The 15,232-nt window shown below is 44.0% G+C and overlaps 1 protein-coding gene across 1 annotated transcript in view; it reads left to right on the top strand.

Moving 5' to 3' along the window:
- RAD51C (RAD51 paralog C) overlaps window positions 1-15,232 on the top strand; it is a gene marked incomplete at its 5' end in the record, with an annotated part of 16,802 nt that overhangs the window by 970 nt on the left and 600 nt on the right. The window contains 5 exons of the mRNA XM_010152223.1: window positions 728-861; window positions 3,610-3,741; window positions 5,994-6,060; window positions 9,450-9,510; window positions 12,054-12,114. Of these exons, the coding sequence (XP_010150525.1) occupies window positions 728-861; window positions 3,610-3,741; window positions 5,994-6,060; window positions 9,450-9,510; window positions 12,054-12,114 (455 nt within the window). The remainder of the gene's footprint in view (window positions 1-727; window positions 862-3,609; window positions 3,742-5,993; window positions 6,061-9,449; window positions 9,511-12,053; window positions 12,115-15,232) is intronic.

The following is a 15,232-nucleotide window of genomic DNA, read 5'->3' as shown; positions in this document are numbered from 1 at the left end:
CACCCCCCCCCCCCCCCCCCCCGCACTTTAATGATCGAGTTTACAGCAAAACCCAAACATAACTCTTATCAGCGAAACTGAGGGATGATACAGCTGCAACACAGTGACTGAAGAGCAGCTGGGGAAAGAGAAGAGGAATAGTAGAATTTGTTAAGGCTGTGTTGCTGCTGAAGCCTCCTAGTGTAAAACTGTAGCTGGAATTCAGCTCCTTCATGAGGTCAATAGAGCCAGGTTGCATTTATGAATAGTTTTATTCTATAAATCATCAGTCTGTTTGGGATACTGACATGACTTTTATGTTACTCTTAGAGTGATTTATGCAGCAAAGTTCTGTTTGAACAGAGGTAGTATGACACCATATTAAATGAGCTGCTGCCTGTACATTAAACAATGGATGATTAATAGTCACTGTTGTCTTCTGGTGGTGTTCGGGCTTGAAAGTGATTTAGTGGGAAAATTCTTCTTTCGGAAATAAATCTTTCATTTTTGGAGCACTCCCTTGGAGGCTCCGGTGTACCTGTGTGCAAATGCTGAGATAGCATCTGCTCACCACCTTCTCGACTTTCAAGCCAGATGGAAGGTATGTTTCCCCCACTCTTTACCTTGACTGTTTCCGGGGGTTTGGCTGTTGCTATATGTGGAAGGCACAGTTTGGTAGAATGATGGAAGCAGCAGTGTGCTAGTGCAGACTTCTGACTCATTTACTCATCTGTTTGTTTATTCTCAGATCATCTAAAAGCTTTGGAGACTTTCTCTCTTGAAAGTATCCTTTCTCATATATATTACTTCCGTTGCCGTGACTACATAGAGCTTCTTGCACAGGTCTACCTCCTCCCAGACTTTCTGTCAGAGCATTCAAAGGTAAGGGTTATTGCAGTCTTATCAGAAGATATCACTCATCTTCACACTAAAGATTTTCTGGGATGTGTATCTGTTACAGTAAGAGTAACACGAGTAACACCCTGGTATCTCATCAGCTGAGCAGTAATATAGTGGCTGATGCCAGAGTACAAATGTAAACTGTGCTCGTTTGTTTGCTTTTTCGTTCCCATCCCAATTACTCTTGAGAGTAATTTGCCTTTGCTACTGCTGCTGCTGTCATCCTGAATCTCCGCATTGAGGTGAGGATACTGGATCTATGTTGCCATGTGTTGTTACATTTCTGTGAGCACTGCGTTAGGAACCATCACAAAACTGCTTTACAGAAGAGGCTCTGAGCCAGCTGTGCGGGTGATGACTGTGATGCAGAGGCATCAGAAAGCCTTAGTGCCTTTTTCTTTAACCCTAGAAGATCATGGAGGACCAGAAGCATCCGGCACCATCTTGGCATCCAGAAAGTGACTCTTCTCCTTCTTTCCAGTATATCTTCTGTTGCTATAAGCAACCAAAGCCTGCAGCTTGACTCCTGGATGGACTACAGCCAAAAAGTTTCCCAGTACCTAGTGTCTTAGTGAAGCTATTGTAAGGCAGATTGTCACCACCTCTCCAGATTTATAGACTCTGCACAGCAGATCATTCCCTAACAGGATTTGGAGAAGATGACTCCTGCCTCATTCTAACAGCTCACAAATCAGTGATGTTCAGTTAGACAGCCTTTTGCATATGATTTCCATTTTTGGAAGCTGTTATGTTCTTGAAAGCGCAGATGGGAGTCTTACTTTTGTTGAGTGTGGTCTGGTACTTCCCTTTCTCTGCCAGGTACTAACGGTGCCCTGTTGTGTTTGCTCTTGTGGAAAGTACATGGCTTCATTAGCGCAGTTACACTGGGCTGCAGTTCTTTGGTACCATCTGTGCTGATTATCTGTGCTTGGCCTGGAGCCTGAAATGCTGAAGGTTGCAGGAGAACCGCGAGACCTTCTGGTGATTCCTTGGACAGGCTATAAGTGACTTGACAGATTGCTCATTGCAGTCCAGCTCTCATTAAAATTAGTCTGATCCCTCTGTGCAGACCTGGAGCTGGGACCACAGGAAACCTCCAGGTTTTGTTTGAGAGAGACATAGTTGCAGAGAGTGTCATTTGGAAACATGAATTAGTTTGAGATCTTGTTAATAATATGAGAAAGACCAATAATACTAAAAAGACTATGTTATAAAGTATTTCTGTCATAATAAACCTAATTATTCAAGGTCTAGTAGAGACATACTGACCTGGAGAAGGCATGTGTTGCCCATATAGCCTACCTCTGAATACTCTAAGTCTACTGGTTTGCTATTTTATACCAGGTGCAACTGGGAGAAAAATAAACTAAATTGCATCCTACCTGGACATACTCATCTGATAGGCAAGTTATATAACCACCTCTACATTCCTTTCTAGCATGAGTCATGTTTATACTGTTAAACTGATTGTTCCTAAAGTAAAAAAAATTATGCGTGAGGAAGATGTAGAGGCTGGTAGAAAAGAATTTGCAGGAATAAGGAAAAAGGAGAAAACAGAAGAATATCTTCTTTTAATTCTAACTATTTAATCTTCTTTTTCAAGTCAAGATTTATTTTTTTTTCCAGTTGGAGGCCCAGGGCCATTTCACAGTGACGTTTGCTGGAGGCCTGTGTATTCCAGTCACAAAGCGCATTCCCAACAGTGAGCTAAATTGATAATACAGAAAATTGGTTTTCTTGTGTTGTTTCCGATTTGTTATCCTGTGCATTAATGCAAGAACTTGTAGATACCCAGGACTGAGTGGCATCTGAACATGCAGAGGCTGTAAGACTATCCATCTCCCTTCTGTATTTCAGACAAACTTGGGTCATCAAAACAGCTACAATTGAAATTGGAATAAATCAAAACCCCAGACTAATGTTTATGTAGTGTCTTGAGGGTGATGAGACAGCAGCAGCACTGTGCTTTAGCTTCAGCTAATACTGCTATGAAAGAAATAATTGGGTAAAGCAAAGCAAACATCTTGAGGCAAGATAGATACTCGGCTCCATTGCATGGTGTCTGGGATATCTTTAAGCATCTGTTAAAATCCATGTTCCTGAGATAGATCGCTGATAGGAGCCTTAGAACCAGATGAGTTATCTTAACAGTGGCTACAGACAGTGTGTATCCTAATTTTGGTTTGGATTTAATTTTTGAGGGATAAGGTGAAATAAATTAGTGTTTGTGGAGAGTCGACTGGAATACAATTCTGATGTTGAATTAATTTTTTTCACCAGCTTCTCTTCTGCAGGGTTTCAAATCCAGCTTTGCTATTTTGTATTCTGTACCAGGTGCTGCAGAGAGAAGTCGGTTAGCTGTGTGCGACCGAGCTCTGGAACTGGAAACAGTCCGAATGGCAGCTCTGTGCTGAGTTAACGAATGGGAGAGCTTAGTGCAGCCTGTTGTTTCAGCCAGCACAGCTTGATCCAAGCTGGTGTCTGTGCATCACGCAGTACTGCCGTTAGCAGTGTACTGGTGCCTTTGGAGCTGGAGGCGCTTGGAGGAGGGTCGACTGTCTCCGATGTGCACAGAGACAATAGGTGTTGTGCTGTCGTGCACCTCTCAGTGTGACATAACAGACTGTCATCACCTTATATAAAACATTCCACTGCATTTAAGAAGAGGTCTTACTGCTTTTTGTCGTTTGTTTGCAGGATAGTAATGGTGTGTTTTCCTTCTGCCTTTAGGTCCGACTGGTGGTAGTTGATGGAATTGCGTTTCCTTTTCGCCATGACTTTGAGGACCTCTCCCTTCGCACACGGCTTTTGAACGGGCTGGCACAGCAGCTGATCATCATAGCGAACGATCACACGTCGGCGGTAAGGCTGGGGCGGGTTTAAATCGCAAAAGAGGCTGCTTTGGAATAAACAGATTACAAGGAGTTAAGGAAACGTGATTTGTCCTTGTCTGCAAATAGCAAAATAAACCTTCAGGAATGTCCTCTGTGTTGGTGTTTGGCAGTTCGGTCAGTAAATATAGATGGATTGCACAGGCAAAACTGTTGAGGTGGAAAATCCCTAGACTTGCCAAAATAAGTAAAATTTGCGTTAAAAGCATCCTGCGGGTCTTAATTAAATGGTAGCATATCCACTTGGCATGCTGTTTCACATCATCTTTAATGATCTGGTTGGAGAAGGAACGCTGCTCTGCTGCCTTTTACCCACAGAGCACATTATAATACATCAGAGTATTTAGCGATTCCAACAAAATTTTCCACTCTTCGTTTAAAAATAAACTACTGTCTTAGCAGAGGAGCTGTTCATAGGGAGGAAGGCTTTATCTGTTTAGTCTGGCTTGCTCTTCTGGCACCCGTGGGAACCCACAGCTACCTTCCTGGGCGCTGGTTCCACCTCATTTACGCCAAGATGGAGGCCAGCAGATCCGCAGCCAGCAGGTGGCACTGGGAAGCTGCTTCTCTTCCAGAAGTTGTTTTGGCAACTCTTACAGCACAGAAAAGCATTGTTCAGGAATCCGGGCTTACACAGTCTCAAAATGGTGCTTGTGACTCTGTTTCCAGGTGACTTGCAACCTTGTCACCAGCAACTCTCTTGCGCAATTGGCTTTTGTTTGTAACCGCTAAAAATAAGCCTCCCCTTGTGCTTCCTCTGATAGCTGCAGGAAGGGAGAGAGCACAGCTCCACGTTCCGCCTGGGCGAGGCGATTGGGCTTGCTGCTGAAAGCATACCCTCTCGCACCCCGACGTGAATTAGGAAGCTTCGTCCTGCTGGTATGGGCAGCGAGGGAGCCGAGCGTTTGACTGCTTGATCCGTGCAGCCTGCGCTTCGGTCCGGTACCTGGTGGGTGACCTTGAGTAGCACCACTTGTCATGGTACAGTCGTTTTTCTTTGGTCAAAGGAAACACAAATCACTTAATTCTGTTGGCTGCGAGCAGTTTAGTACAACGCTTGGTAAATAAACACTTGCTAAAGAAGTGATCAGTCACTGAGCTTCACAAATTATTTAGCTCTGCGTGGCCCTCATGTTAGTTTTTGAGTTAGTTCTGTGCAGTTTGCAAGCAGTCTACATCCAGCGTGCGTGCCAGAGGTTGCTTGTCAGGCAGCAAAGCTGGGCAGTCGGAATGCCCTGCTGTGGTGGGAAGTAAGTTCCTTTTGCTTCTGAAGCTGAACTCCGTGTCTGGGCTAGGATGCCCAGACCCGCCCTTCGGCAGCAGCGAGATGGGAGCCTCTATAGGGCTGTTACCATCCATATATGATGAGTTTGCTTCTCCAAAGTACACAGTATATGTCCTGGGGCTTTCGGCTATATAAATGTTTTGGCGTGTGCCCTGCGTGCTCAGTGGGATTGCTTGCTCTAGCACACACTTCTGACTGTTCAAGCAAGAATCATACAACCATACCAAACAATAGAAGCCCCTAGGGATTAAGATAGGTACAATTTTTTATTTTTCATTTTTAATGAACTTTGCAATTAATATTCCTGGCTCTTTTCTGTCTCACCCACCCCCACTTCTACCAGGGATCTAACCTAGACTGTCTGTGAACCTCCTACAAGCGATTCGTGCTGCGAAAACACTCCCCCGCTCTGTCTGTTCACTTTCATTCTGCTTTGTATTGTACCCACTTGCGCATTTTTAGACTACAAGGTGCAGAAATTCTGTTAATCACTAGGCTTATGCCTGTTCTGAGCAGCACCACCAAGTTCATTTATGCCAGTGACTGAAAGCTGTCTCTTTATAGAGGGCTAGTGCAAGTCATGAGCATCTAAATATAGATCAAAGAGAATTTAGTAGAAATACGGTGGAATATGCAAGTTGGGTAGAGTTTGCATCCCTCGGGAAGGGAGAAATTTAGGTTTCTTTTAGTGTCTTGAGTGGCACCTTCCATGCGAACTGAAAACACATATTGCAGGGTTCTCTTGTTTTGGCTGTTGAGAAAGGATGAGGCACCTGTACAGTTTTTTCTTGTTAACAGGGAAGCTTCGTTACAGTTGGCAAGAGTTCTGCCGGAGTAGCTACTTCATAAGTAAAGCTTTTTGAAAAATCCCTCTCTTCCCTCCCACCAGTATGCTGCTTTTCTGGAGATTTCTTGTTTGCTTCTGTTTCCTCCTGTAGGTGGTCCTGACAAACCAAATGACAACAAGGATTGGACAAAGCCAGTCCACACTGGTACCTGCCTTAGGTAGGTGTTTAGCTTGTGAGTTGGAAATTGAGGTAACCTTCAGCTGTACAGCTGCCTTTCTTCTGTCGTGGTGTACAAAGGAAATTAAATTGTGTGCTGAAGTTTTTCAGTGTAGCAGGATTCATGGTGAAAATATCAGACCGGCCTGGAACTGCGAGCAGTGTGGAACTCTGCAGCCTGTGTCGGCCTTGTGATTATGACCAACAGCTACCACGCTGTATTCTAAACTCAATTAGAACTGAGTGTGCAGATTAGAATCCTGGGTAGATTTTTGGAAAGGGGTTACAAATATTTTTCAAAGGTACAGCGTTTTCAGATTGCAGAAACTCACATTGAGGGTGTTGCTGGATTTTCTTTTTTCCTTTTTCAACCAAAATTTTTAATACTAAACTGGATATTAGATCTGTCAGTATTCCTTAGGATGCCTGAATCACCCTTTATGGGGAAGCACTGGGTACTAAGAACTGCCAGTAACTAGGTTTTAGATGTGCAGCTAATGTATGGCAGCCTTCCCCTGAGGATCTTGGGCTGTTCCAGCTGTAGCTGTGTCAGCTAAGGAGGCCACTATCCCTGCTGGAGGTCACTGCCGCATCCTGTACGCTGGCTGAGCTGTTTGTGATTGTCTCCCAATCCATTTCTGCCCAGAGTGGGCCTGGTAAGCTTGAGCTATTTAAATAATAAATAAATCTCTGATAAAACAGGTAATTTAGACTGAAATTGGCTAGTGAATGGTCATGCAAAAAATGTGGGGATAGACACAGGGGCAGTGAACCTCCAGCCGTAATGGGGAGGTGAAAAGGTTAAAGCACCAGCAGAACACAGCTTACTGGTTCCACACCTCAAACTGTGCTGCCATGTCCTAAATTCCCTGCGAATCATTCACTGCCTCTCCGAAACAGTTTACACTGTTTATTTTGTCATTACGCTCGACTGTGTCCCATTAATTCTGTGCAAAGGTGTTTGTGCTGCGTAGCTGGAGCTCTTGCTCTCCGCAGTCAGGACGTAGAGGGAGGCCCGGGGTGGGATCCTCAACTGCAGCCTGCCCATAGTGAGTTTGTTCTTCACAGCCTGCTCCAGTTTGCCCTGTACCTCGTATAGACTATTCTGCTGCGGTCACAGCGGAGAAGAGAACGGTTCTGCTGAAGCAGAGATGTTGAAAAATTAAGAAAAAGCTGTGTTTAAATCTTACTTCAGGGCACAAATTTTCTGTCCACAACTTCAGTTTCTGTGAACTGAGTAACAACCCCCTTGTTCTGGGGGAGGAAGAAGGGGGCATTACGAAGGCAAAGATGTTCTCAGTGTCTGTGCAGGCATTGAACCATTCCGCACAGATGTAAGATAAAACTGACCGTCTCCTTCAGGAATGTGAAATTTTGAGCTGTGCAAGCAGATGAAGACCCAGCTTCCAGTATCTGACCCTTTTTTGCCTCTTGCTCTCTGATGTATAAGTTTAGGGAGCCTTTCTGGCTACAAAGTCACTTAAAGCTAATAGATTCTGTCTTTTTTTTCAATAGCCATCATTGTTTGAGAGCTGTTGTGTTTATTGGGTCACAGGGACAGTAGAGAACATGAAGACATTCGGAGTAGGTTATAATTCAGATACCATGTATTGTCCTGTGCTTGTTTTCTTTTACAAATACTTAATTTGACATAACCTCATACTGACCATGAACTGGTTGTGACTCTCACCAGAACGGGCAGTGACTGGGTAGTGTGTACTTTTGCAAAAATGAAATTTTGTATCAATTGGTGAAATGCTTAAGCCAAGAGAGAGCCGTTCCCTCACCCGAAACAGCGGTACCTCAGGCTGAGTGTTTCAGAGTGGTACAGAGGTGTTTCCACTTCGATGAGAGTTTATTCCCTGGATTCGCTGCAGGTGTTGAGCAGGTGGATTACAGGTGATCTTCACCACCCACCCACTCTAAGGGATGCTCTTTTCAACAGTCTCATCCTGCTCCTCCATGGTTGGTTGTAGCCCCAGGAACTCTTGAGGGAGGGGTCAGCAGCAAAACCCCAAGTTACATCAATCCTATTGCCTCCCCTAAATGATATTTCCCGTTGATTGGTAAGCCTGAGAAACTGCCTTTTCTAAGATTTCACAAGAGCATTAATCTCTAAACTTGTATTCAGCTTCCTAGCAGAAGGGAAGTTCTTAATTTGGGGGGTGGGGGGCGGAGGGAGCAGCACAGATGCTGCAAGGTATTAAGTCAAGAGCTTTATGAAGAGGACAGCTTTCTTTCCCACTGATAGCTAAGCTGGGTGTTCCTAGACATTTCTACTGGATATATTTAGAAAGGAGGTCAAATACTAATCTACAGCCAGTTTAACTGAGAAATACCTCATTTTACAGTAGCATTTTTCTCTCATATTCAATACAGTTGGAAACATTCTGGTGTGGAATTTGTACCCATCGTAAAATGTGTTTTGAGCTCTGACTTGGAACCGTATCTGATAGCCAAAAATCTTTAATCTCAACCCAGATAGAGTGGAGCGAGGTCTGGCAAGATGCCCAGGGGGTCTAGGTCCTCACTGCAGTTGCATCTTTTTTCCTTCTCTGTGCTGTAATGAGTACCAGAGCACACGGGGCATGTGGGGCTGGTGACACGATGGAGGGCAACGCGCAATTCGGAAGTTACAGGGCAGCATGCAGGTGAAGAGGAGAGGCTTGCAGCACTTCACCAAAATCACTGTTTTAAAATCCAATCTGTCTTGGGACCGCTGACAGTCTCCTGGGGTAAACAGAGAAAAACACCCAATAAAAAAGTCTATAAATTGACTGAGCTTGTGGTCAGGTGTGAGCTGAAACAGTAGGACTGTTTCCCCTGAAATAGGTTAACAACCCAAACTTCCTTCTCTCTTTCCATCAGCTCCCCGCCCCTCGCTTCTGGTTGTATTCTTCTGCAGTTTGCTGTCGAAGCAGAAGGCTGCTGCAGGGGCCCTTAATACTTTAATAATCATTGACTTTCTCCCAAAGCTTGTATCCCAAAGGGAGTGATGTTTGCTCGTAATTATGCCTGAGAGACAGAATATTGCCATTTCGAAGCAATATTTAGACATACTCACTCGACTTCTTCAGGAGTAATTAGAAAAATCTTTTCTTAATGCTGCCCGTTTTCAAGAATGGTGCAGTACCTGTCCCTTACTAGGGATATGTAGCCCCGAGCATCAAGCTTTCTATAAAACACACCACGTACAGAGGTTGCTCCTTGTCTGAGTATATTTGATAAACTGGTTGTGAAATCCTTGTGTGTATTCGTTCCTGCAAGTGAGGGATATATGTTTTAATCGTGGGTTTTTTTTGAAAGACCGCCCCGATTTCAGCTGAGTTTACTGCTGCTGATGCTGTTACAGGAGAGAAATTAAATGGTGTGTCATTTTGTGTCACCCAGGGGAAAGCTGGGGACATGCTGCTACTGTCCGTTTAATCTTCCACTGGGACAACACTCAGAGGTAAGTGAAAACGTGGCTGGTGAGGTACCTAATAACAGTACTGATGAGTGCGACATTCCAGGGTCTCTCTCAGCCTGGCACTGGTGGCCAAGCAGGGATTTGAGTTTGACTTGTGGCCTTGGTCTGCCATGTCTCAGGCAACGGAGGCTCACGAAGAGCTTTGCCGTGCAGCCGAAGTGTGGGCTGGACTGCCACGCTCCTCCTCCTCAGCACGGTCCGCTGGCTGCCGTGCCGTACTTCTGACGAGGTGCCGTGGCTCATCAAAATGCGGTGTCTTAACGGCAGTTGCTCCGACACAAGAGTTCAGGATCTGGTGGCTAAGTGGAATTTTGTATTTTGCTATCTACATTTTGTAAGAAGGGAGTAAAATTTCTTTGGCATCTTACTGACCGGGGCCTAAAAGACCCAGTAAAGATGCCAAAGAAGGTTTTCTACCTAGATAGTGATTCTCAGGAGAACAGACTGTGGGCCTATTGACCCCTGAGCCTCAGTGGCAGCCGTGGGACGTTCCTGCATTGAATGCAGCAGGATGGTTCTGCAGAACTGGACAGCTGTGCAGGCAGCAAGGGAGAGGCAGAGAGAGAGCTGCATTTATTCCCAACGCAGAGCTGACCGACAGAGGACGAGTTTAGAAGGAGTGAAGATGATCCTTCTAAAAACAGTGTGAAGTTCTGCCAGTTGCAGTGAGATCTTTCCTGTTTCCTGCTTCTTTTTTCGCCCTCTTTACTATCTTGCAAGCTCACTTCTCTTTCCTGGTCAGTTAAATTTATCTTGTATATAGTACCACAGTGCAGCAACTTGAGACTAAGAAGCCTTGCTTCAGTTCCCTATTTTTCTGCAAACTGAACAAAAATGCTACTGGAATGTTGTTGTGCACAGTTTTGCTTGTTAAACTGGAAAGAGAAATGCAGTGGTGCTTTCTGGTGGAATTTTGGTTTTTAAATTCTAAGTTTGAAGGCAGTGGAGAATGACTACAGCAGGCTGTTTAATTTGGAATTAACATCACTGATTAGTTAACAGCCTTAGTAAGACAGAAGTTGCATCCACGTGATTGCAGAGTGAGCAAAATTTAATTTTATGTATCAAAAGTAAAGAGCTTTTTTCTTCTGCAACACAGCTAGGAGGGTTGTAGGTACAGGCTGCAGAAAGCAAGGCGAAGATAGAAAAGCATGTTCTATTTATTGCTCTGAATGTGCAGCTGATGTGGAGCAGGGCCTGCAGAGGACAGCAGTTCGGATTGCAGCTGCCTATTGGCAAAAAACGGAAAGAGCTGGATTCTGTTGCATTTTTACATGAGCCACCTATACCTGCTGATCCATCGTGGGTTTGTTCTTGTTCCGACATGAGGTTATTGAGGCACAAAGATGACTATTTGAGAATCTATTTGCTTTAGCTTTGGGTTTTTTTAGTTGTGCTTTGGCCAATTATGATACCCATCTCTTTCTCTCTACTACTGAAAATGTCAGAGCTTAATTCCAAGGGTTCTCATTGCTGTGAGGAAAGATCCTGTTGAGTCAGAGGCATGTAGCAGAGCTCCAGCTGAGCGCTTGTAAAGGCATGGCTTCTGCAGCTTCAGATTTAGGGTGTTCTGTAAAGTATAACCCACCACTTCAATGTTCTGAGGAATTCCCTGTGTAGCTAATGTGAAGTGGCAGTGTTCCTCAGGCTGTAATTACGTGCTCTCTAATAGAATGGCACCTCAGGGAGGAAAAAAAAAAAACCCTCTAATAGAATGGCACCTCAGGGAGAAAAAAAAAAAACAAATAATTAACAGGATCTTTGGCAAGGTGTCTTGCTACAGAGAGCAGAACACTTGCTACAGCAGCTTTAAGGAAGTGTAAGCTTTGGGAAGTTGGGCATAGTGCAGACTAGCAGCCCTGGGACTGGCTGGAAAATCCCATGTTCCTGAGCTGCTATCTCCCATCTACATTACACAAGCGTACTGCTGGGCTAGGTGCTGTATAAGCACAAATCACGATGCGTTGCTTAGAGCCTAAACGCACAAAATTGAGGAGGTGTTACAGGAGAAATAGAAACGATTTTCTCAAGGTCAGCCTTAGAAATAGAACATCTTACTCTCCATCCACTAGGTTATATTGACAGGCTCGTGAAACCTCTAGAAAAAACCTCCTGAGAAGTATTACAATTCTTAAGGGTATCTCCCACCTTGCGAGGTCAGCGAACAAATGAGCAGGAAACAATTGTGCTCCAAACCCTTTTCTGTTTGCATTTAAGGGAAGTGGCGTTTGGAATTGATTCCTAATGAATATTGTTCTAAAAATGTGATCAAAGACTGTGATGAAACAAGGCGAACTAATCATTCACTCTTTTCAGTAGGTCTACATTGTATTTGAGCTGACGGGTCAAAAAGACGGGAATTTGGCATCCACAGTTTAAGTGGATGTTTAAAAAACACATACGGAAAAATTCCACTGGTCATCTACCCCATGATGGTGGGAAAACTTGGGGCTGGTCATTTGGTTACTTGGAATTTTTCTTACTGTATTCACTAATCATAATTATCTGTTTTTTTCTTTAACCAGGTTGGCAACGTTGTACAAATCCCCGAGTCAGAAGGAGTCAACCATACCATATCACATTACAGTTAGTATTTCCTTTGGGATGGGGATGGAGCTGGGAGCGCGTTGTTAGCTGTAAAGGAATTTTCAGACACGCAGACAAATCTGAGACTGCTGCTTGCTTTCTTAGTGTTGCCTTTCAGCTGCCTTCTGAAGGTACTCAGAAACGCAGGGATGTCTCCAGTTTTATGAATATTTTGAACCTTTTCTCTTCAGAAAAATGACCCAGCGTCTTAGTCCTCTTAGAGTTACAACACTTTGATTTCCAAATCAAACTTACAGACAGCCTGTCCCCATCTGTTCTTGTGCTAGTGCTGCTTATTTTATCTGCCCGTGATGTTAACTTCTGGCCTAAGTGCAATTACAGAGAACAGTGTTGCAGCCTCTGAGCCTTCATTCTGGGAGACTTACACAAGCCAAACTCTTTCCTCCCTTGTCAGGTAGGTGGTTTTTTCCCAAATGGCTCTTCTCTGCATCTGTTCCAGTGGGGTTTATCTTTATAGGACAAGGGTGAGCAGAAGCATACATGGTATTCCAGAGGTCTCACCCGTGCTTTGTGCCATACATACTTCCACATCTCTGCTTTAAGTGCATCGCCCGATATAACCTGGGTTGTATTTATGTCTTTCCTAGCTCCATCCGACTAGTGACGCTATGACCAGCCAATATTAACAGATTTTTCTATTCTGTCACTATCGTACAAGGAGCTGCCAGCTTATGGCCAGAGTCCTTACTCATCCCTAGTTCAATCCTGTGATTATTTTCTTTTGTGGAGTGCTTAGATACATATTAATGAGAATACATACTGTCTGAGCTGTATTTAGGTTTAAAAAAAATACATCACTCGACTCTTGTATCTTCAAATGTCAGATATATAGGTACATGCCATAACTATTGGCTATGTGTCCTCATGGAAACACGTTGCCATAGCATTTCCTGCAGATTTTAATGCTGCCATAAGCTGAGATCTTCATACTATTGAACAGAAATCACTTTTTTCACTCCTGAATGTGTTCTCCAGGACAGAAGAAATACTGCAGAGAGAGGGAGAGAGAGAGAGAGATCCTTAGTTATGTAAAGACTGGAAGGGTAAGTGGGACTACATCCCCAGGTTGTTTGGATCATGTGATGCGGGTGTGCAGCCCTCTTTCCAGCTGCCCAACAGATGGATTTTATCTTAGGCAGTTTAATTGCCTTTTCCTTTTAGTTTTTTATGCATTATAAAACAGCTATGGTCTCTTCTTCCGTGTGAATGCACACAATCTTGAATGCACACAGCCTTGAAATACAGTTGAGACGGTATCCTCATGAAAGATTAGTTAAAACTTAAGATTATCCCTGTGTTTTTTTCCCTTAATCCTGTGGAGCTGCTTCAGCAGACTGCTTCTGTAAGTTAAAAATGTATTATCCCTGTTTCTTTTATGAAATTCAGGTCTGATAGCGACAGTCTGCTGTTACTGTTTCTCCTTCGCATCTCAGTAGTTAAACTGGAAGATGTATTTACATGTTCAGTGCTTCCAGATCTGATCGAGCACATCTATGTATAACCAGCATTCAAAAACAAATTATAAATTCCTCAAGCCTAGATCCTTAAAGATGTTTAGGCATATGCAAATTGCATACTTCAGTACCCTTGACAAACTGGCTGTTCAGTGCCTGTAAGCTGATGGAGAAGTGTGTAACGTGGTGACCGAGCTCTAGTTCTTTTTCAGCTGTGTCCTTTCCGGCATTCCGGCATTCTGGAATCCAGTTCTCACTGCTCTGAGCAAGTGTGGAAGCTGTGGAACACCTATCAAATGAAACAGAGTTTCTTTCACAGGCTAATAAGGATTCATTCTTAACTGCAGCGTGTAGAAATGTAAATTGATTTATGCACAAGGGAGTACGTAGATCTTCTGATTCACTTAAATTTTCCAGGTAATGTGACCAGATTATTTGATCGTGAAGGATAACAGACACCGCACTTGTATTCTGGGTAGGAATTGTCAGTATTTCCCTCAGCTGTGGAGGGTCTGCCAGACTAGCAGTGAGAATACTGTGCAAGTAATAAAGCCATCTACCTTTGCCAGTCTTGGTGCAGTCTGTAAACACCAGCAGACGTGGAAGAACAACTCAGAAGACTGTAGACTATGAGCTTTGTAGATCCAGTGAGCCTTTGTAAGCCTTGGTTCCGTTAGCCACGTTCTCTCCATCTAAAAGCTGCTAATGAGCTTCACAAACACATACAAAACTCTTAATTTTCAAGGGGCTGTGCCCAGAAGGTACATGCCTTTGACTCGATGCAGAACATCCATACTAAGCAGTGTACTTTATGGTGTTCTGGCCTTTATAACCATTGGAATGCTTTAGCTGGGAGTCTAGCAGGCTGGATTAAGTGGATTCTTGGCTACAGATCCACCTTTGTGCCTGAGGGAAATGGCAGAGATTAGATGCAAGCAGCAGTGAAACACTAAACTTCAAGATTCCCCATTATGCTATTTGGAATAACACTTGAGTTGCTTATAATAGCAGAGGGACTGCACAAATTCTGCCCTTGTGGCACCTCTTGCCGTTTGTTCCTTTACAGACACAGCAGGCTGCGTGAGGTGAGGCATTCAGAAATAGAAATACAGCGATGGGAGACTTAAGCAAAACGTTCTGATTGGGTTTGGTTTTGTTCCGGGTTGATCTTGGCGTGGGACACACTGGCATTTTAGAAAAGTCACGTGTCTGATAGCAGTTCTGCCTGCTTTTTCACCAACCCAAAATACCAGCTTTCCTGAATGCTCTCATCCTGTTGTCTCTACCTGCGCATTTTGGATCCCCAAAGCAGTGTCATCTTCTGATTAACCCCTTTTCCTCTCGAAGGCTGCCCTGAGCCTTCACTGGGCTGTCAGCAGCGCTCCCTGCGCTGCACTGCACTGGGGATGGGAAGACAGCTGCAGGCTTCACATCTTGGTATCTCCGTCTGCATCAATGACATGTTTTACTAAGTAATTTTCCAGATCTTTCATATTTCAAAATCTTTTAAAATCATTAAATGGTACTAAGCCAAATAGATCACTTTTTCCCGAGAGCAGCATCTAGTTTTCACTTCTGCGTTTAGCTTTTGGCAGTTAAAGGTTCTCAGCCCATTGTGTCCCGTAAATGACTGTGCTGGGACA

This window comes from Eurypyga helias, unplaced genomic scaffold, assembly GCF_000690775.1.
Source record: "Eurypyga helias isolate BGI_N326 unplaced genomic scaffold, ASM69077v1 scaffold10875, whole genome shotgun sequence".
In the NCBI taxonomy this organism is placed as follows: Eukaryota; Metazoa; Chordata; class Aves; order Eurypygiformes; family Eurypygidae; genus Eurypyga; species Eurypyga helias.
This window is presented reverse-complemented; position numbering and strand designations above follow the sequence as displayed.